The 23,132-nt window shown below is 41.5% G+C and overlaps 2 protein-coding genes across 3 annotated transcripts in view; one reads left to right on the top strand and one right to left on the bottom strand.

The window, feature by feature from the left end:
• LOC133513012 (tryptophan--tRNA ligase, cytoplasmic-like) overlaps positions 1-23,132 on the top strand; it is a 78,331-nt gene that overhangs the window by 48,253 nt on the left and 6,946 nt on the right. The gene's annotated exons all lie outside the window — the stretch shown is intronic.
• wdr25 (WD repeat domain 25) lies at positions 79-23,028 on the bottom strand. Of its 2 annotated transcripts, none has more exons than XM_061843219.1 (7): positions 22,924-23,028; positions 22,008-22,640; positions 14,072-14,219; positions 4,301-4,431; positions 2,630-2,800; positions 2,300-2,440; positions 79-666 (listed from the first exon to the last, which is right to left on the bottom strand). In XM_061843219.1, the coding sequence occupies exons 2-7, from the start codon at positions 22,596-22,598 to the stop codon at positions 445-447; spliced, it is 1,404 nt and encodes a 467-aa protein (XP_061699203.1). In that variant the 5' UTR covers positions 22,599-22,640; positions 22,924-23,028; the 3' UTR covers positions 79-444. The 2 variants fall into 2 exon arrangements, with proteins under 2 accessions (XP_061699203.1, XP_061699204.1); XM_061843220.1 differs by having other exon boundaries at positions 22,887-23,025.

Raw genomic sequence — 23,132 nt, forward strand, 5'->3', positions numbered from 1 at the left:
TTTTATTTATATTGTCCTGACTTTGTTTTCTCAAACAAAAACAAAAATATGAAGGACTAGAAAACTTCAACAAGAGCATAGAAGGTTGCATTCTGTATTGAAATGTGCATTTTAAGGACTCTTCAATTCAAAGATAAGGATCACAAGCGCATGCATGTCGTTATTCTTTTCTTGACGGGCGGAATTTTTTTTTGGACAAAGCTGACAAGCGCTGACAGATGTGAGCGATTCGTTTTTACTTTAGTCTCGCCTGGGCTGAGATGTTGAGGGAAATGTCACATCAGAACTGCTGAGAACAAAGACACATCAAGACACAAAGAGAATTTTGCTTTTAAATATAGTGACTTGGAGGAGTGCTGATGCCGTTTTTGTGTGCCCCGGAGATCCAGTTACACTCCTAAACTTCGCCACCTCGACATTTAAGTTCCTTTTTTGTCACGATCCTCAGTGCCAGACCTTAATCTCACCGGCCCAGTCACAAGTGGCGGCGGTGGCCGGCAGGACGGGATGCTGGGACACGCGCAGGCACGGCTGGCCGTGCGCTTGCAGGGAGTAGAGCGGCCGAGCGTTGTTGTAGTCGTAGAAGTGGGCTGAGCCGGTGGAGCTGCCAGAAGCTAAAATAGCGCCGTCCTGAGAGAACTCGCACTGCACCGCATATCCCTCGACCTAAGAGAGGCAATAGTCATATTATGGTTCCTCTTTTGGCCGCGCTGTGCTACATTTTAAAATATGCTGATCACTTTATTGGCTTCGGTCCAATCCAATATCAACTTTAATACGGTGGTGCTGGGAGAGGAGAATAAAATATAACCTCATTGTCACTGTCACAATGGAAATCTGTTATCTCACAATTTGAAGAATTTAGGTCTAAATCAGGGGTGGCCAGACTTTTTTACCCCAAGATCTACTAACCAGCCAGCCTCTCGCAAGCTACTGACGACGGGGAGGATGATGATGATGATGCTCCCAAACCGTTTTAAGGTTAATGTTATGTTATCTCCTATATTGAAAATAGAGAATTTGATTTTTGTGCACTGTAGTGTCTGTGCTTTCAACCTGGATAAGGCTGTGGCAAGGTGGAATTTTAAAATTACACACCATGTCATCCTGCACTTTATACTTTGGCTTCAGACCAGACCTTTCCCTCTCGGAAAAGGCAAAATCTCGTCCACTTCAACCACTTTTTCTTCGATTAGTCACATAATTCGAAAGTCATTGCATCTGAAAACAACAGCATTTCTTTTATAACTTCCCCCATTAATATCGAAAGTAAACATAAGCAGCATGTCTAGCTCGTCTTTGCTCTACGTTGCTCAGACTGGGTTGCTAACTAAAGCAGCGGTGGTGCACGCTGTCATTATAAAACACATTGATGGGCTGCGTATGTACTGCAACATTTGTAATTATGAGTGTACGTCTTTAAGAGCGGGGAAGGGGGTGTAAGGTAAACTAGGAAAACGAGAGTGTGTTGGAGCAGCAGTCGTTGTAAGAGAAAGTTTCGTGTGCTGCCTAAAAGAAACCAGTGGCTTCTTGTGCCATTGGATGTCACAGCCAGTCATCCCTCACACATTGAATCACATTGCAAAATGCCACAAACTGAATAGCTGTGTTATACTTTCAATTTGCATTGGATTTTTTTTGCGCGCAACGCAGGATATCTGAGAAGAGACTGCATCAGCGGTACACAATTGCGCAGGCGCGCAGTTTAGAGGGAACATTGGCTGGCGTCTTTTTTTTTTTTTTTTTTTTTTTTTTTTGCCACGCCGTCCCACGGTCGACCAAGACTGCCTCCCGATCGACCGGTCCAACGCGATTGGCGCATAGAACACTCCTGGTCTAAACAAAAAAATAAAAATACAGGATGACAAATTGACATTGAGTTAAACAACGGCAGAGTACAATGATTTGTAAATCATGTTTATCCTATATTTAATTCAATACACTACAAAAAAAATATATTTAATGTTCAATGTTTAGCAAATATGCCAAAATTTTGAAAAAAAATTTCATCCCAACGTAAAGGATGTTTATACACATTGCATGTGAGTTCATCGATTATCCACAACTAGTGCACATGTAAAAATATCAAATTGCTGTGTTTTTGTTTTGCAGAGCGTATTGAAAAGATAACCTCCCGCAGGCGATGTGTTGTTTTTCCTGACATGACACTTCCTTTGCACCTTTTTAATTGCATGTCTATACATCCAACAACTGCTTTTTTTCCCCCCACTATTGAGCTGTTTGAATGCCTCCGCTGCGTGAATGCTAAGCCTCCCCCGAGGCCAGTGCCATTCCTGACCTTGTGTCCTTCGAAACGTCGCCTCTTGTTCATCCTATAGGGCCGCTGGGACGAGAACACGGCCACGTAGTCACCGTTTGTCTGGGCTACAAAGCAATCCTCCTTTGGGTGGAGAGCCAGGCTGGGACATGTGTAGCGCTCCTTGAAATTAGAAGGGAAACAAAATAGTGCTTTTAATTTCACTCCATCTTTTTCCTCTCCTTAACAAAGGTCCCTCTCCCAAAAAACATCGTCTGCCTCTTCCGGGCCGATCCCCAGGCGTTCCTCGGCCTGTTCCTCATGGCTCATCCCGTTTATACAACACTTATCGCTTCTTAGTCACAGACTTACGTGGTAGATCTGGTTGGAGACCTTGGCCGCGGTGTGGAAGTCCCAGGCAATCAGTGTGCGGTCTGCAGAGTCCCTGCTGACACAGTCGGAGCTTGTGATGACGTCGAGGCCGCCTCTCAGAAAGAGAATATCTAACGTCTGCTGGATCGCTGCTTTGTACACTTTGACCACCTAACGGGGGATCAAAATGATAGTTAGCAAAAAAAAAAAAAAAAATTATTAAAGAGCAAGATCAATATCACACTGCAAAGTCTGCGAAGGGGAAACAATACTTTATTTAGTAGAAGAATCAAACCATTCAGAGATATCATAACAATATACCATATTTATGTGGCTCCTATAGATTCTGCGCCTCAATTAACCACCAAGTCCGTTTTCCACTTGAACAAATAAATGCTTCACAATTAAACGTCTTGTATTCTCTGCAAGTAACTATGCATAGTAAATATGGGGAAATTTTGAAGATTTGTAAGACTTCAGCTTATAAAGGGTTAACTTCATAGGTGTTTTGTATTTTTTGATACAAATTCCAAAGCCTTCTGTACCAAAGATAGTACAATTTGACTTTAAACATGTCACAAAACAAAACAAGTTCACACGAGAGCTCAGCTAATCCTGTGAGAAGTTTAGAACAAATTTGTTGTCTTCTTTTTTAATATTAATTAATCCATTCATTTTTTTAGCTGCTTATCCTCACAAGCGTCGCGGAGCGTGCTGGAGCCTATCCCAGCTGTCAACGGGCAGGAGGCAGGGTACAGGGTACACCCTGAACTGGTTGCCATCCATTCGCAGGGCACATAATATTTAATTAATTCATTAAATTTACTTTAATAATTGTTAATATACTCACATAATATTTAAATAACACAATTTTATACTTTTTAATATAATCGCAGGGCACATAATATTTAATTAATTAATTAAATTTAATAATTTTTAATATATACAGGTATATATTGGAGTTATTTTATTCAGACAAATAATGAAGCCAGGACTAACAGCCGAAACTGTCAGCAAGTTAAGAGATTTCCTCTTAACGGAAAGAAAAAAGTATTTGGACAAAATAAATTTATCAAACCTAATCTGGTGAGACTTCAATTTTGCTCACCTCTAATAAATACCGAGTACTCTTCACAGTTGAGTATATAGCTCGCCACAGAGCCCCGAGGAAAGCAGGTAGCGGCAATGGTTCATTCGACTTCCAACTACTGTACTACTACGACGACAATGTAATGGGCCGAGAAAGGACCACCTGTCCACCGGGGTCGCAGGCCTCATCTGCAGTTTCCAACGACACCTAACTGCAGCTGCTGAACGGGCATTAAAGCCGAACACCTGCAGTGGAAACGATTCAATTCGCTGTGGGCCGCTATATTAAAAGGTAAGCATTCATATTGTAACCGCCCCAGTTTTCTCATACAATACAGTCCATTAAGCTTAATGACATTACCAGGGTACACTTTCACTCGAACAATTAGTGAGATACCGTGCACTTTTAGTGGGATGTACGTGTGGATGAGACCCTTTATTGAGGTATGCACACGTCATCATCCAGTGTGCAGGATGTGTTCAGATCCTGCCTGTCTCTGATTTAGAAAGGTCAACGCGCAGCGGGTGTAGCGGATATCATAAAGATGATAGATACGCAGTAAGGAAGTTAATCTGTTTGACCTTGCAGCAGCGAGAGTCCCAGGCATTGACCATCGAACTGTAACCTCCGCAGAGAAACACCTCCGGGTTTGCGGGATGCGAGACTGCACACATCAACTTGAACCGGTTGTCCGCTTTGACGATGGCATGGCCTGCACGCACAAAAAACAGAAGAGAGGAAAGATAAGATCAATGGTCTTTCTTTAATAATATATCTTTACGTCTCTGATCAGCAGGGGCTGTCTTGAATTATACAGGATAGAGTCAAAGTAGAATTATTACCGTGTCAGCTTTTGAACATAAAAGTTGTGGCAACTAAAGAGGCTTCAAAACTACTTCCAAGCCATTCAGAACTCCTCAAGGTTGAGGAAAAAAGTTCCTTCAATATTTCTCTTAAATTAAATGCCCGATGACTTTAAGAAGCAATCAAAATGACTGTCAAAAATGTTTAAGCTTAAACTTCAGCAATGGCTTCACTTCATTTCAATGTCAATGTTAAGGTGGTCATTTTGTACAGGGGCAAGCAGCAGTTACAATTATTATATTACACGTGTATAATTACACAATTAACGCTTATTATGCTGCTTTGGGACTGACTTCCTTTTACTGCCATTCTCCAAGCCCTCACAGCAGAGTTGTCTCTCCCAAGTTGCCACGGAAACTAGTAGTAGAGTCGGAAAAAGCAGAGATATCAAGGGTCCATTAGAAATTAGTGAACGAGAGTACAGTGGAATCACTGAAGTCGAATGATCCCGAGGTTGTAAAATTCTACATTCACACTAGCATCCTGCGATGGAACTGCACACATGCTGCCATAACAGAAGTCCGGCTGGTGCGCAATTACGCCATCTGCGCCCCCATGAATATTTCCCTGAATTGGAAGACGAGCTGTGGCCATCGCTTGTCACGAGTAGGGTATAAACTGTACAAATTATCTTCTTCATCTTTTGTCTGTTGTGCATCAAGAATGGACCTTTCCGACCTGTCAATCATTCGTACAATAATAGCCAATCAGATAGCCGCATTGTATTAACCCCTGGCTTGACACGCCCCTCTCGCCGTATTGTCCCACAAGCAATGCTGGTTGTCAGTAGCGTGCGCTTGGAAAAGTTAATGTCACGAAAAAAAATGGTCCTCAGATGCGCTTGGGGAACGTGCAATTCTGATGAAAGATATCCGGCTAGGTTACAACGGGCCCGATTGATTCATTTTCCAAAGCCTAAAACACAATTGACGAAGTGTCTACAATGGATTAAAGCTCGCGGAAGAGCGCACACAAAACTACGTGTAGACAATATCAACAAACACAAGGCTGTATGTTTGAAGGTAAGTGAGGGAGAAATATCTTCTCTGAATTTGATTTCATTATTATCAGTACTTTATACATTGCAGGAGGACAACTTTCACTTTGTTAGCGTATCACTTACCTGCAGAATGAAGTGTGTCATGTTTTATGCCGAAGAGTCGGGTTAGTGATACGTAAACACGCCATGTCATGCAAGAGAAATGTTTATTTGCCCATTTGTATCACATCAGACTTTTAAGACAGAGTACTGGGTTCCATTACAAACCAAGTCAAATGAATACACCCACTCACTTCTAAATAATATTACTCGTGATCTTTCAAAGTAAAAAATACTCACCCTGCTGTACATGTGCAGTACAATTCCACTATTTTATCCTGTTGGATTTTAATATGAAGTTTGTGAGGCGTCAAACATTGCGTCCTGCTCCGTCCAAAATCTTAATTCCGTGTACATATCCTTGCGTGAAATAGTTGAGACCTCTCTGTAGAACTCTCCTGGACAAGTCTGGCGTATTTGGCAACAAACATACCGCAATGTTACCGGGAATACGCAACAAAGAATCCACTTCAAACCTGTTCTGTCCAGTCGCCATTTTGGATGATTGTGGGAGATGGCAACTGTTGCCAAGGGGGGCGGAGCTGAAGATCGCCAGTCGGAAAGGTCCATTCACATAACCATGACTTTGTGACATTAAAATTGGACCATGTTCATAATTACGCCCAAAAGCTTGCGAATAGTATTTGTTATTTTTGCCTGGTGATGGAGTCCAAAATTTGAGGCAGCACCCCGTCAAAGGCTATGCAAAGCAGTACACCTCAGGCCTCAAAGACTCCTCATTAAATTCAAACAAACAAACAAACAAACAATGGAGAACCTATAAACCAAAACTCAAGTCATGACATCCTTGTTCCGGGGTATTGCTATCAAGACTTCACAAAAGGAGAACACATCTTATAAACTACAGAGAGGACAGTCCATTGTTCGTTTTAATGGAAGACTATGCAGTGCACTGCAAAATTTGATTGAATCGATCCAAAGCTATTCACAGGCGGACTTGCGGCGCTCGCTTGCTTCCATCATAATCATTTTAGCCACAGATTGCGCATGGAGATTGAAAACTCATATGTTCGCGTCAGCAGCCTCGTCGCAATGAAGAGCGACGCGTCGTGTTTTAATTAAGAAAAGATCAATTATCTCAAAAGGGGGCGATAAGTCATTGCAAGTGATCACAGAGTACAGCGATGACATGGTGAGGGAATGTGGCGCTGCGGAAGGACCGTTGGGACGGTGTGGACGAGGGGAGAGTGGGAGTTGGCGGGGACGGAACGGCTATTCTGCCACGTTGACGGAACACAATGCTGTCACAACAGGTTTGACACATATTAGTAGGGTTTAACAAGGCGACAAATATGACAACCAATTAGTTATTTCAACAAAACCTTTTGTATCTATGCTTCCATTTATTAATGCTTATTACTGTGATTGTAATTTCTAGTAGTGTAAAACTGCACAACGTTATGTAATTAACTATACAACATTCTATTTTGTGGTGCAATGCACAGGTAACTTTATCAAAGCATGACATATCCACAATGTTAGTCAAGTTTAGTTTGACAAGAGTCAAGTAACATTTGTACTGTTTCCTACTACCGTAATTTCCGGCCTATAAACCGCGACTTTTTTTCCACATGCTTTCAACCATGTGGCTTATGCGGTGATGCGGCTAATTTGTGCATTTTTTCCAATAGCCGCAAGGGGGCACTCGAGCGACAAAGGTAAGATTGTGACCTGTGGAATATATGTGCCGAGGAAGTGACATTTACCGACATGTTTTTTTTTCCGGACCGGCACTGTTAGCGCGGCGCTAGCGTTAGCACTGTGCTAGCGTGTTGCTGCTGTGTTACACCGCGTGTCAGTGATTTTTACTGGTATATTTTTTTTAACTGGCCCTGTTAGCGCTAGCGTGTTTCTACTATTTTACTGCCGCGTCTCAGTGATTTAGCTATGTTTTTTTTGTTTGTTTTTTTTAACTGGTTCTGTTAGTGCTGTGCTACCGTGCTGCTACTGTGTAGCAGCCGGGGCTGTTTTTTTTTTTTTAACCCATATGTTTTTTTTTGTTGTTGTTTTTTTTAAACCAGCCATCTTCTCGCTACCGTGTAGTTGCTATGTTAAGCTAAGCTAAGGTATTAAAACTCTGTGTACTGTCTTTGTAAATATATCGTGCTTCAATGTGCATTTCAGTGTGGGCACATGCGGCTTTTACACAGGTGTGGCTCATCTATGTACCAAATGGTACTTCCTTTACAAATGTACTGGATGAGTCTTATAATCTGCTGCGCTGTGTAGGCCGGAAATTACGTTATACGTTTGTTGACCAGCACAAATCACAATTGGGTACGTTTGATCTCTAATCAAAGCACATTTCTGGGTCTTTGTCAGCCAGCTGAGCTCAGCAGGATACAACTCATTCATCTCATAGTAGCATTATTAGCCTCAAACTGTGTCGAGCAACCAGGCATTTATTGTAAAATGATCCACGGACAAAGTAGGTCAACATGCACACATGCTTCGCCTCTGGTATTTGGAGTAAATGTTGAATGGATTGTCCCTGCGTGTGTACCACTCAAGGCTATGACCATCCAGTGACATTGTTTACTACAATCCAGTCCAAATGTGTGCAAATGAAGAATAAATCAATTGTTATGAACGAGAGAAAGTGGAAGATGCTTTGGGTCTTAAAAGCCATGACCCTTCCTTCATAACTTGAGATTTCTTGTACACAATCCTACACAAGCAGTTTTAAATTGCAAAGCTGATATGGTGAACTAAACTTAAGATGCTAGAACTGTTATCAATTAAATGTGCATAATTTCTTTTATCAGCAGCTGGTCCATTAAATCTAAAAAGAATTTATTCTAAAAAAAAAAAAGTATGTTTAAAACATTTCATCTACTTGCTAATGGAGGCAGCAATTTTCTTCTGAAAAGTCTTTTCATTCTATGCTCAGCAATTCCTGCCTACTTTATTCACACACACATACACACACAGGAAAAAAAAAAAAAACAATATTCATCAATGTCAGGCAACGCATTTGATTTCATCACATGTACAAAACCACATAATAAACTTTGGTCAAAACAACATCCTAAATGTACTTAGAGAGTCGTAAGCTGATCAGGATTCCTTTCAGCAGATCTCTTCCTCATCAACAAGTAACCGTTAACATAATACGCAACATTAAAAATGGATGGATGCAAGTTGAGATAGAACCCTTTTCCTCTCCGCTACATTTCCTCTGATGGCTACCGCATGATTTCCATCTCAGCCGTGGAGTAAACTGGTATAGACGGAAACAATTAAAATAGATCACTTTAAAAATCTGTCAACTCATGCAGCTCAACCACCCACTGTATGAGCACATAGAATGTTAGTTGCACCACTTCCGATCTGTAAATGATGACAATTTTGCCAAACATTGCTCTCATTTTATGCTGAATTATTCAGTTTATTTCTTACCCCACAAATACAAAATTAATTAAAATAGCCTCCTGTGTTTTGACTAGTTATGGTACACAGGATAGCTTCGTACCCTTTCCAAAATTTGGATTTAGTTCTCCTTCAGTACTGCATACGTTATGGCTTTTAACTTATACAAGGGTTTATCCATCTACCCATCCATTTTCTTAGCCGCTTATCCTCACAAGGGTCGCGGGAGAGCTGGAGCCAGCTGTCAATGAGACAGGAGGCGGGGTACACCCTGAATTAGTTGCCAGCCAATCGCAGGGCACATCGAGACAAACAGTCGCACTCACAATCACACCTTGGGGCAATTTAGAGTGTCCAATTAATGTTGCATGTTTTTGGGATGTGGGAGGAAACCGGAGTACCCGCAGAAAACCCACGCAGGCACGGGGAGAACATGCAAACTCCACACAGGGAGGGCTGGGATTGAACTGATTGTGTTTGCCATGAGTGTTTTTTATTCATAGCAGTCTTCATTCTCAGATACAAAGTATGTTGACGATCATAGAGACAAAAATGATACAAAAGGCAAGCTATTGCGCATCTTTGTGCTGACTGCTAAGTGCAACACAGTTGAAGCGACTATTATTTTATTTTAGATTACTTTATACATGTATGACAGTTGAGAACGCCAAAATGTTATTTAAAACATTTCACGAAGGTTGTATGACAAAAATCAATTTGACCCTGGAAAGGATTAATTTGATTGTTGAATGAATCCAAACAAATGAGGTTTTTCAAGATTTTAGGCAGAGAAAGAATGAGAAAACCGGGCAGCACAGAGGCTGGAGTCACGGAGGAGTCAGCGAGGCACGCACGTACAAGCACGCGCCGTGAGACGAGGCAGTCGGGGAGCGCTGGCATATTTCCCTCAGTCAATCTCTGCCCAGCACGTACGTCCAAGGTGCAGCTCAACAGCTGCCACTTCACTCTAGTGGCCTGCGGAAAAAAACTCATTTCTTACACTACAACTCTCACTTTCTCTCTTTTTCACTGCATCTTCCCATTTCTTTTTCGTGTTTCTTTCCCTTGTGCGAACTGGGCCTCTTAACCTGTCCTCCCTCTCTATATTCCCTCTATTGCCGGTGTGAAAGCCCGCCTGCGCCAGACTAGGGGTGGAAACGCGTTTCCGTAGATGAAATTGGGTACAGGAACAAGTGTGAAGACGGCTGAGGAAAACGTGGTTCCTCGATAAGTGCATTCACAAGGAAGGGGTCACATTTCATTGTGGTTCAGGGTGGGGGTGAGAAGGTTTACTTGAATCTCAGTGCTTACTAAAGAACAAACAACTCTTGACTGAAAGCCAAACTAAATTCTGAGAGCTTCACAATTAAATGCGGAAAAAGCAGCTACATTATTCCACATATGTGCCAGGAGATGCATTTTAAATCTGATAACTGAACAGAAAAGCCTTACTATTACTGTAGCAATTTTTTTTAATGAACAGCGGGCCAATTACGTGTGCCGCTTGGGTCGCCGCCGCGGTCGGATTAGCTATAGCGCTAGAAAGAGTCAAAGCCTGGATTTTAGCCACATCCAATTACACTGCAATTGTGCAGAAACAGGGCCGGAATCACCTAGTCCCTCACTGATATGCAGTTAAATTGAATTGGCTTCATTTAGCGTGCCGACGTGCGAGCAACCGCCGTTTGAAACAAACAAAACGCTCGGCTTCCATAAAAGCATTTTAATATGAAAGTGTAGGAAAATGAACGGCATGTCAACCGTAAAAAAATGGGATGGCACGTCAGGATGATGCCTGGTGGGTTTAGGGTGCACTTAAACAAAAACTACAAGAATTTTAAGTGTTATGTAGGGACAAGAAAGGGTAAAAATGTTCAACGATAATATGCATAACATGAATTTGTGTGCAAGTCAGAACCAGATGTAGTAGTCTATCACTGACCTACGTTAAACCAGTCACAGTGCGTCGGCGGGCGGCATCGCACTCACAAATCTGCACAGTCGAGCATGAAAAATCACGCGCGTAAAATTTGTTATGAGTAGAAATACATAGATATTGAAAGATGTCGCTTATTTTGTGTAGTCTTGACCAATATCCCCTCTAAGCTGCGCCATTGCGCAATTGCGCACTTGTCGCACACTCTCATGAAATCCGATCCAGCGCAGTGAACCACAGCCTGATGTCACACGGTCACAACGAGCTGATGCTCAGCCTACTTCTACTTCCTAGTTTGGCTGACACCGCCCCCCACCGCTCTTAAAGGGGTACACTCATAATTACAAACAGAACACACACCCGCAACTTTATATCTGCGGGCATGACTGCCCACACCCGTACATTTTTCAAATGTGAGTGACTGGTTAAATATTATTTAAGACTGGGGCTCTATGCCTTACCTGGATGGATAGCAGGAGCACTGTACCTTGATCCTTTAAATGTTACAAAAATATAGTCAGGACAAGTTTGCTTTACCAATCAGACAGAGTGCACAACATTGATTTACATGATATAGGCTACCAATCTTACAACCTTGGCTGATCAAATACTAAAATAAGATTTTCAGTTGACAGTTTCAAAACGGTGTTGTGTAAACAGCTCTGACAAGAGCTGGAGACGATAAAAATAAACATTTGTTTACGGCTGTGGCCTGTGAAGCTTCACTGTCAGGCCATGGCGGTTGCTGGAGCCGTGATGTATCAATTATTGATGCCCTCCCCAGAGCGGCCTGTGCGCTTAATGTGCAGGCCAGGCTATTATCCTAAGGCCCTATTGGCAGTATTGACAAACAGGCTGAGAGAGGAAGGACAAACGAAAGCACGTCATTGCTGCAAAGGGTTGACGCCAGCGGGACAACCTCGACCGGGGCTTCAAAACCGACGTCTGGCACATTCGACAGACACTTTTATTTACAGTACAACACTGTGAATGAGACAGACATCTGATTATGTTTTTAGGTTCAGATTTCTTATATGTAAAGGGAACATCTCCCCAACCCGACATATAAAGACGCCGATTTGCTTGTTAAGCTAGCGCGCCTGGCCGGGTGGACGCTAAAGGCTTCAAAAGCAAACCAAACTATTGATCTCTAGTAAATGTCACCTTGAAAATGCATTGTACGATCACATGTAAGTGCTGGTGACAACACAATGGTCCACAGGATTTGGCTCCAAGTAATCAAACAAAGAGCGGGAACACACAACAAAAATACTGCCCGCTGTGCGCGGGGAATTGAGCGCAGAGCAGCAATAAAAAAAAAAGGACTCTAATTACTGTGTGGTGTAATCAAACTAGTGTTTTCATCATGTCTTAAAAAAAAAAAAAAGCAATCTTGTCTGAAGACAAATGATGATGTTTACACATGTGTACACAAATACAAAATAAAAATGTCACCTCACACAAGTCACAACCATTATTGACCACTTTAAATTACAACAGGCTTCAATTGACTCTTGTTCTTCTGGAGGATTCAAAGTTTAGGAAAAACGATTACATTTAATAATTATTAAAAAAAACACTGTGGAACCACTGTAGATTTGTTGTTAACACATCTACCACATCACCACATCGTTCTTATTACAAAAACACACATTGTGTCAAGACAAAAGGCTGCCCTCGAGTGCGTGTAATAGTACTTGGTCGATAGATGCTCTGCAATTGGCTAGCGAGCAATTCAGGGTGGGCAACGCCTCATCCTCTTAGTCAACTGGGTTATGTTGCCTCCTATATTTAAAATACAGAATTAGCTTTTTGTGCACTGCATTGTCTCTGCTTTCATCCTGGATCAGGCTGTGCCAAGGTGGAATTTTAAAATGACACACCATCTCATCCTGCACTCTCTTCTTTGGCTTGAGACCAAACCTTTCCCCACTCAGAAAAGAGAAAATCTCGTCCAGGTTAAACACTTTTTCTTCAATTATTCACATACTCCGACAGTCATTGCATCTCAAAACAACAGCATTTCTTTTTTAACTTTCCCCATTAATATCGAAAGAAAACATAACCAGCATGTCTAGCTCGTCTTTGCTGTACGTTGCCCAGACTGTGTTGCTAACTAAAGCAGCGGTGGTGGACGCTGTCATTATAAAACACATTGAGGGGCTGCGTAAGTACTGTAACATTTGGAATTATGAGTGTATGTCTTTAAGAGCGGGGTAGGGGGTATAAAGAAAAACTATGAAAAAGAGAGTGTGGCTGAGCAGCGGTCGTCGTTAGAGAAAGTTCCGTGTGCTGCCTAAAAGAAACCAGTGGCTTCTTCTTTTCATTTTTTTAGAGGACGTATGTGGATTATGCCTTTGGATTTAACAACCACTCATCTCTCACTCATTGAATCACATTGCAAAATGCCACAAACTGAATAGCTATATGTTATAATTTCAATTTGCATTGGATTTTTTTTTCTTTTTGCACGCAACGCAGAATATCTGCGAAGAGACTGCATCAGCGTTGCACAATTGCACACGTGCGCAGTTTAGAGAGAACATCGGCTGACGTTTTTTTTGTCTTTTTTGTTTTTTTTGGCACGGTGTCCCGCAATCGACCTTTCGATCACGATCGACGCATTGAGCACCCCTCCAATAGAAAATAAGTGTTGGAATTTCTAAATTGGGATTTCAGCTCATGGCCTTACTGTGTACAGTTTTACATTTTGTCCCTGCGATTACGGGGGCTATCTTCAGGTATTTTGGCTTCCTCCTACAATTCAAAAATATGTCCTAGGATAATTGCATAATCGAAATTGTCCAAAGGTGTGAATGTCAGTGTGAAAGGTGGTTTCCCTAGGCATGCCCTCTAATTGCCTGGCGCCAAGTACAACGCGTACCCTGTTTTGCCTCCAGGTCAGCTGGGGAAGGCAGATAGAACTGATTTGCAACACCCCCTGCCTAAATCAAATCCCCACAAGCCACAACGTGTGCAACTGACGACTGGGAACACGTTTTGTCATCTTATTCTGACTAAGTTCAGGGGGTAAATGCGGAGTAAGGCCGGCCTGCTGCTCACCAGTCTCCACGTCGGTAACCACAGCTGTGTTGTCAAACGACCCGGTAAGAAGTCGCCGCCCGCAGGGACTCCATCGTGCATCTCGCACAGCTTCCGAGTGGCAGGTGTAAACCCTCAGGCATCGTCCACTCTCGGTTGCGTCCCACACCTGAAAGGCATTGCAAACACGTCGTGACTACAGTACATCAACTTTGGACAAAGACTGAGGGTTTCTATGTGACAAAAGCTAAAAAAATACACAAAAAAAAAAAACAATGGAAAAATGACATGTATTTATGACAATGTAATAAAGATGTGGTTCTCAAACTTCCTGTAAAAACAGCAGGTTTTCCATGTATCATTATCATGAACAACACTTCAATTTCATAGTGTTTTAGGTTTAAGTGGTCATAAAAACCTACACAGAGGTTTTATTCCTAAAAAGTATATTCAATATTACTGTAAGTCAGTTTCAATATTCAGACTGTGCTTGTATATTGGAAAATAAAAAACCTAATGATCCAAAGGCAATGTATTGTGCACAAAAATTATATTGTCCCCAAACCAAAAACGTTTCAATATTAAATGTGAATATATTGAACTGAAAAGTTGAATACAACTAAAATGTACTTGGGCGGTGATTCATTTGAGTACAAAAAAGTGGCTTGATTTATTGAGTTGAATTTGCTATGTGATTCTTCACTACTGCTTTGAATATATATTCGATAGCGACAGGCCTAGTTTTATGTGTGACAATTTCATTAAAAAACTATTAAAAAGATGAATGAAAAGATTATTATGATAAAAGGTTATTCACGCACATTTCAAGTGACTCGTTACTTGGAATGAAATATAAAACACAAATTGGGATGCAACTAAAATAACACACTGTTGGAAAATGACATTTTTCTTAAAGATGCTGCTAAAAATGTTTTTAATGAGTTTGTGTTATTTTCACTTTCTTTTCCCAAAACCTAAAGTACTTCTCTGTACTCAATCCAAAATATATCTCGCAATACATGTAAACTGAAGTCAAAATTAGCAATTTTTATGAAAAGTGCAGGCAAAGACATAATCGCAAGTGCAAAAATCTGGCTTTTTTTTTTTTTTTTTTTTTAGAAACAATTTTAGAGTGGCGGCACAGTGCCCCAGCCAGTAAATCGGTGGCCTCACAGTTCTGAAGACGCAGGTTCAATCCCGGCCCTGCCTGTGCGGAGTTTGCATGTTCTCCCCATGCCTGCGTGGGTTTTCTTTGGGCACTCCAGTTTCCTCGCACATCCCCAAAACATGCAACATTAATTGGACACTCTAAATTGCCCCTAGGTGTGATTCTGAGTGCGGCTGTTTGTCTCGATGTGCCCTGCAATTGGCTGGCGACCAGTTCAGGGTGTACCCCGCCTCCTGCCCGTTGATAGCCGGGATAGGCTCCACCATTCCCCTCGACCCTCGTGTGGATAAGCGGCAAATAAAATGGATTGTTTCAGAGTACAGTACAAATCATTCTAAATAAACATGTTGAATTTAAAGACATTCATTCATCTATTGTGTGTAAATGTGTGTGTGTATCCGTGTACAGCAATACAATCTAATGCCTGACTGGTATAAAATATGACAGCCAAGTGGAAATAAAGTGTCGCTGGCAGAAAAGTGTCCTTAAAATCACTGCCAGCCTTCACATTTAACATGGACGTTTGACTTCAAAAGCCGTCAAAGGCGGTGAAAGAGTTTGAAAGGAGACAGTGATTGATGACAGAAGCGGTGATCTTTTGTGTTTCTTAATTGCAGTGACGTGCTCACCCTGTGGTTCCAACACTTCGGCAAAAGGAGCCACGCCAATTCAGTTCCGAGCGTTTCATTCGACTTACTGCTGCTTATCGGTTCTGATTTTCAGTCTGACGGACCGCAGCTCAGCCAGACAGCGAGTGGGTGGTCTTGTCAGGTGCCCGCTCAAATGAGGTACGAGCCTTAACGATGGGAGGGATTTTTTTTCTGGGTGCTCCGCAGAGAAAACTCTACGGGCCACTTCAGACAACTCTTGGTTTCTGTGTTTCATTATTAATCGCGCGCGTCACACAGCATTCGAAAGGCTGCCGCTGTATCAATGAGGGAGACTGAAGAGAAAGGAATGCACACACTTAATGGATCTTCTCAGGGATGGTTCAGTAATAGAAGTTGTACCGTGTACTTGTTAGAAATACAAGTTCATTGGCTCGTGACATAGAAGGTTGTGACCTTGCAGCTGTAGTGAGACCTCAGCTTTTGAGCATCTGAAGGCTTAACTCTGCAAGGCTTTCTAGCTTTACTTGCAAAGTGGGATTCCACCACAGAAGGGAACCGCTGATGACGATGAAAAATCCAATCATGGTCATAGAAACAAAAATGGAAAAGTTGTACAGGTGTCTCTGGCCTGGTTGCTATGCATGACGGTTGAAGCGCTATTAGGTCGACAAGACTAATGAAAGAAAACGTCAAATCAAAGCCAATCTGTAAAAGTACATTTTAAGTAAATTTACTCGATGTCACATATTTTGCTTATCTCCACCGAGAGCAGGATGGACAATCCTTTAACTGTGTAAAAACCAGAAGACCCTCAACCCGAAAATCTGAGACTACCGGCTGGCTTTAAAGACATTCAAAGTTCAGTAATGGAGCTTGGAGGCAGACTCATACATGCTTTAAAAGTCTTCAGTAAAATTCATTTTAAAAGTAACTGGTAGCAAGTGTACTGATACTACAATTGAGATATCGCTTCTCCCTGGAGCTTCACTCTTCCTCCTCCGCCCCTCTCATTCACGCACATATATTCTGTTTTACTTCGTCGAATCTTCATTCCTCTCCTTTCCGGTGCGTACCTCCATCTTTCTAACTGTTCTTCCGCCTGTTCCCTGCTTTCACAGCAGATCACAATATCATCCGTGGAAAAGTACAGAGAAGGTCAGAAGGAGCTACACTGTATCCTTGTAGACCAAGAGAAAGCCTGTGACAGAGTACCAAGAGAGGAACTGTGGTACTGCATGCGCAAGTCTGGTGTGGTGGAGAAATATGTTAGAATAGTACAGGACATGTATGAATTTAAGGTGGAGGTGGGACTGCATCAAGGTTCCGCGCTGAGCCCCTTCCTGTTTGCGGTAGTAATGGACAGGCTGACAGACGAGGCTAGACTGGATTCCCCTTGGACTAATGGGACAAGCCGGAAAAAAAAGAAGAAAATGGAGTGCATGAAGTCGATTTGTTTCTTTATAGACTTCTTCCCGCTCATGCATCATTAAAGTTTCTCCATGCAAAGCCTCTAAGTTGGAGCATAAATACGTGAGTTTTCCCATGCAAACAGTGGCTTGTGCATATTAACTAAGTCTTGAGGCATAAACTGATGAAGCCTCCTCAGCTCAAAGGCAAAAAGTCTTCTAAAACAAACGGAAAAGTCCAGCTACAATCAATTCAATAATGTCTTGAGGATGTAATGACCTGGATAACTGAGAATATTAACATACATTTTTTTTAACAGTTCTTTGACGGCTAAAAATGTTAAAATGCTACTCAAACCATTGCCTTTAGAGAAATTGGTTTATGGTGATGGCATATGTATATTGCAGAAGGGCTTGTTTTCCAACTCATAGATACGACTGTGCAGTTGGGCTCAAAGCTGCTATATCAGATGACAATATCACCACAAGGCATAAAATTATACGGAGTGACTCCGTTCTACGAGCGTTACCCAGCCTTAATAAAACAACATAATAAAGCAATTATTGCTCTGACAATAATCTTACAAAACGTGAGACGTGCCAATTAGTGTTTTCTTCCTCTTTTTTCTACATCCTCTTCTTTTTCACCGGACAGTGTTCAGACTCGCAGCGGATCCTTCCTGATGACTCATTGGCTAATCTGCTTTCTAAATTGCTTGAGGTAATTAAAGAATAAATTAGTATTCCTATTATCAAGCAAAACTGGTGCCATACACCTGCTGTAGCCATGGCGACGGCGACTAATTACGCGGAGTCCGAGGACGAGTTAGTGCTGCGGCTATAGAAAGAGATGTGAGGACTTCACGTACGGTCTCTTCAGCCAGAAACAATAAAGAACAAATGTAAGCTTTAATACAAGTTCCTCATTAGTGCCAGAGTTATGACAGTAGCTACGTTCCTGTTCTTTGTTTAACAGCAAATGAGAAAATGTAATTGCTAATTTCTACCTGCTAATATAAGTCTGAAAAGGCCTGATAGTAACTTTGTGGATTTTCTTGTTAAAACTTGACAGTTTTTCCTAAATGCACATCCAGAGGCTCCAAATAATACATTACAAAGATGTTGATTCTATGACAGCAGACCAATAGAAACATAGATTGATATCGCCTCCTCGTGGCTAGGTGAAGACGTAATCAAATACTGTTGGGCAGCTTTGGAAAAGAAAAAAAAACCCTCTATTAAAATGTATTTTCATATCATTTAAATACGGCCCGTCTACTTGCAGAGAGCGTGACACGGCCAAACGCGACTGAATTGGACAACAGCAAAACAATAAATGACTCAGGCGACTCAGACCCAAACACCAAGCAATTAATTAGACTCTCACTCGTACAACCAACTCCCAGCAACGGAAAAACTGAGCCATCTGTTGTTATTATAGGGAAGTTCTGAGGTACAGTAAATTTTGATTGAACAACATGCTGAAATTGTCACGAAAAGAAGTAGAGTGCCTTGGCCACCGTAGCTCTGTTAAGGCTACTGACATGAGATGCAACCATGTAGAGCAGGGTTGCCCAGATTTTTTTTTACCCCAAGATCTACTTTTCAAGCAGCCAGCCTCTCACGATCTACGGGTGGGCTGAAGTTGTTTTTTTTTTTTTTTTAAGAATGACCATTGATGAAATAGAATGACCAAGTCACAAAGCTCTACCCACCACAAAAATGCAAAACATATTTATTTTAAACTATATTGAGGATTCTTTATGTGTAAATGTATGTTTGTGTGCCTTGCATAACTGCATGAGCCAATACTACACAACATATTTAACTTTAAACATTTTTTGTAACTATCTGAGTTCACGTTGATGATCACTAATCACCATATGAATGAAAATCCACACCTGGGCTGTGTCACTCATGTCAGTGGATTCGTCCAACTGCAGTGAGAAACACAATCAATGTTTGTTAAGATTTCTTAAACGAGAGCTTAAAATAGGGGGGAACTCACTGACTAGCGTGTTTTCCTGTACTGCCGTTGTTTGCACACGCGCAGTGAACTTAAAATAAATTAAAAAAACGGCTGATGTCTTGTTTTTTTTTGTTTTTTTTTTTTTTTCCTTTCTTTATTGGCACCCCGTCACGATCGACCGAAACTGCCTCGCAATCGACACGCATTGAGCACCCCTATTGCAGAGTATTTCAAGGACAAGGACTCTATGCGCTTTGTTTTTTAGCCACAGGTAGAAATGAAATTACCGTAGTTGTTGTTGTCGTAGTTACTAAATTTTAGTGAGTTGCCAACTCCTCTCATTGGCAACAGTACATGTCAAAGAATTTAAGGGATTTCCCACTGAAGAAAGTTAACACAGAGTTAAGGCACACTATGTCCTGCACAGGATTTTCACAAAATGTAGTTTTGGAGACAGACCTTCTATATTGCTACTTCTGTGGGATAAATTATTCAGAGGATTCAAAGCCCTGAAAGCCAAAAAAGGAGGGGAAAACATTATATGGGTGTTCTTAACCTCAGCTGCGATCACACTTGCATACAAAACAACCAAAGCCCATTTTCCTCATTTGGCCGCCATCTGTTCCAACACAAGTCATCCACAAGGTGCGATGTGGAAGAGACCTTCTGTGTTGAGGCTGGGCTTGTTTGAAGGTGCAAATTCCTATGGGTGCTGACACACATTGGACTGATGGCGAGGGATGTGATTGCGCAGGAAATGGTGCATGCAGTGTTTCTATCTGGAGAGGTCAGGGAAGTTGTGTGTGAATATCAGGTAAGTGATGCTCCCTGGAAGAGTAAGTTGAGTACCTGCCCATTGAAATCCATCCATCCATTTTCTGAGCCACTTATCCTCACAAGGGTCACTGGAGCGCTGGAGCCTATCCCAGCTGTCATCAGGCAGGAGGCGGAGTACACCCTGAACTGTTTGCCAGCCAATCGCAGGGCACATAGAAACAAATAACGTACAGTGGTGCCTCGGTTCTCGAACGCAATCCATTCCAGAAGGCCAGTTAAAAACTGAAACGTTCGAAAACCGAAGCGCGTTTTCCCATTACAATGAATGGAAAATGAAATAATGCGTTCCATGCCCAAAAAATATTTTTTTTTTTAGCTTTTCTTGATAATAAACTGCATAGTAGAAATACATGTATAGTTTAAATACTCTATATAACTAAATCATTTAAGAAATATATTTATTTTTTGCTTAAAATGTATGCTTTAGTAGTAGAGTATGCTAGGCTGGGAGTGCATTGCCGGATCTGTAGCAACTCAGCCCCCAGCCTTGTAAACCTTTTTTTTTTTTAATTAACAAAAGTGCAGAATAACTTTCAACAAGCAATAATGAATTGTTTTTATTTGCACAGAAAGTATGTAACGTACCAAAATTTTACTTGCAACTAGAGGTAGGGTTAATGGAACAAAAAAAAAAAGCAACGTAAACAACTGTTTCAAATGTCCTCGGTAGGGGTGACTCGCCCCTTTTTAACAAAGAAAGAATCTAATGTAGACTGCTTCTGCCGTCTTTTGAGCACTTTCCTGAAGTGGCTCATAACAACGTCATTGAAATTTTGCAGTGCTCTGCAACATTCTGCTTTGTTAGGGTGATGGAGTTCTACAAAATTGAAGCCATGATTGGGGGTTAATATTGCTCAGTTGGAAGAAAAAAAAAGTCACTACCGGGACACGTCCGCGTGCAGAGGAGTGTGTGGGTCAACTGGTTGCGTCATTTCTGTTTTTTTGGGAGTTCATTTGAAAGCACAATAACAAATCATTGTGGTCAGCTGGTCGGGGCGTTCCAATACAGATTTTCATTTGAAATCCAAAGCGAAAAAATCTCGAAATTTTCGTTCGAAAGCTGATTTGTACGAAAACAGAGTTCGAAAACTGAGGTACCACTATACTAAAAATCACACATAAGAGCAATTTAGAGTCTCCAAGGAATGCATGTTTTTGGGATGTGAAAGGAAATTGGGAGTGCCTGGGGAAAACCCACGCAGGCACAGGGGAGAACGTGCAAACTCCACACAGGGGAGGCCGGCATTTGAATCCCAGTCCTCAGGACTGTGTGGACAACACTAACTAGTGCGTCACCGTGCCACCAATCACTGAAATGTTCAGTATAAAGTAAAAGGCTTCATAATATAACAAAGTCCCATCACAAATCCTTCTTTCATTATTATTATTCACTGAATCAAGAGGAAAAAAAACATGATTACATGTCAGAAGTAATGGCGTTTCTTCAGCGTGACCCGCAATCAAAAAGACAAACAAAATTGACCTCACATTCAATCTATGATACCTCACATATTGTGAAAAATCACAGCTATACACCGTCATCTATCAATCAGGCTAAAAATGTCCACTTTTTAGCCTACAGGGACGCCTCTTCAAACCTCTGGTGATTCACGTGTAGACAAAGACATTTAATTTAATATCATTTCTTGTGGCTGAAACGGCTGAATTTGTACATGCATACTTTGTCTATTTGACCTACAAGCTTTGATTGTGTTTTTACACAATTGACCAATAAAGCTGATTCTGATTACATTTACAGTTTGTCAGTTACATTGTGCTAGTGTATTTAATTTTGTTTTTACCTAACACTTATTCTTACTCAAGTTATAATTTAGCGTACCAGTGTTTATTTTTACTTGAGTCATACTATTATACTCTTACTTGAGTTGGCTACTATACCTACCGCTGGTGACACAACAAGCACTCACTTAATTTTTTAGTCTCTCTTATGTTATTATGAGTATACCTTAAAGGTCTTGTCCATGGAGCCAGACAGCAGTAGATGACTTCTTTGAGGAATTGGACACCATTGCAGTGTGTTGACCGGGCCGTGGTGGCCTTGAAGCCTCAAAAGAAGCTTCTTGGGTATCCCAGCAGCAGCAGCAGGAGTAGGCATCTGAGCAAGATGCAGCTTCACTTTCTGAGACACTGATGAGAGAATTTGGACATTTTTGTAGTGAACTCCCCCAGTTAGATTCTCCTCTTCTTCTATGGAAGAAGTGAGAAGTCTTTGCCTTTTGGGAATGTAGGGTCGGACACCGGGCGGGGCAGTGCAGGGTCTTTTGGGCTTATCAGAGAAACGTGGTGCGTTGCATGGAAGCAGGATAGACATTTCCTGAAGCGTACCAGTTGTACACAGAGAAGAGGTCTGTTTTTGTGAAGAAGCGCTGTCTTTTCCGGAGACATTCAGGGGGCATGCCAACATTGCACTATCTGGCTTCGGCGTCGATGCCAATAAATTATATTCCATTGTTTCTTGCTGTGATCCAGCTCCTTCTCTCTGATCCAGAGCATCATCCTCGGACTCGGAATCCTCATAAGCCACTAATGTGGCCATCGTCAAGAAACGCTGGGTTCATCAACGTTCATAGGGTGACATCTATTGGTTGAGCAGATATCAACACACACAAGAAGAATGTAATAATAAACGGCAAAAAATACACGAGTCTTTTTTTCTTGACCCTTGTAATTAAAAAAAAAGATAGCTCAGCATGCCCTAATAACCATACAGTAATAGTTTCGAATAACATACTAGAGACAAACTAGCGAGCCCAAGCTAGAAATTTTGTAACATGATTAGGGTCCTAAATTCGCTTGTTGGCTTGTCTTAGTAACGCTAACTTACACATTCAAATAAGACACAAAAGCGACCGTCTTCTAACCTCGAAATGACTTCAAACATCGAAACGTCAAACGTCTACTGTTTAAAGAAAACCAGTCCATTTTTAGCAATAGAGGTTTTTGTTTTTGAAACTGCACTTCGGCTTCCGCCGGAAACTATACGCTTATATTTATAAACATCCGGTAATGCTCCCGTCGTGAAAATATTCAAATCATTATTATTAATGCGACCCCAAATGTGTGATTTGAT

The sequence above is a fragment of the Syngnathoides biaculeatus genome, chromosome 15 (genome assembly GCF_019802595.1).
Source record: "Syngnathoides biaculeatus isolate LvHL_M chromosome 15, ASM1980259v1, whole genome shotgun sequence".
Lineage (NCBI taxonomy): Eukaryota > Metazoa > Chordata > Actinopteri > Syngnathiformes > Syngnathidae > Syngnathoides > Syngnathoides biaculeatus.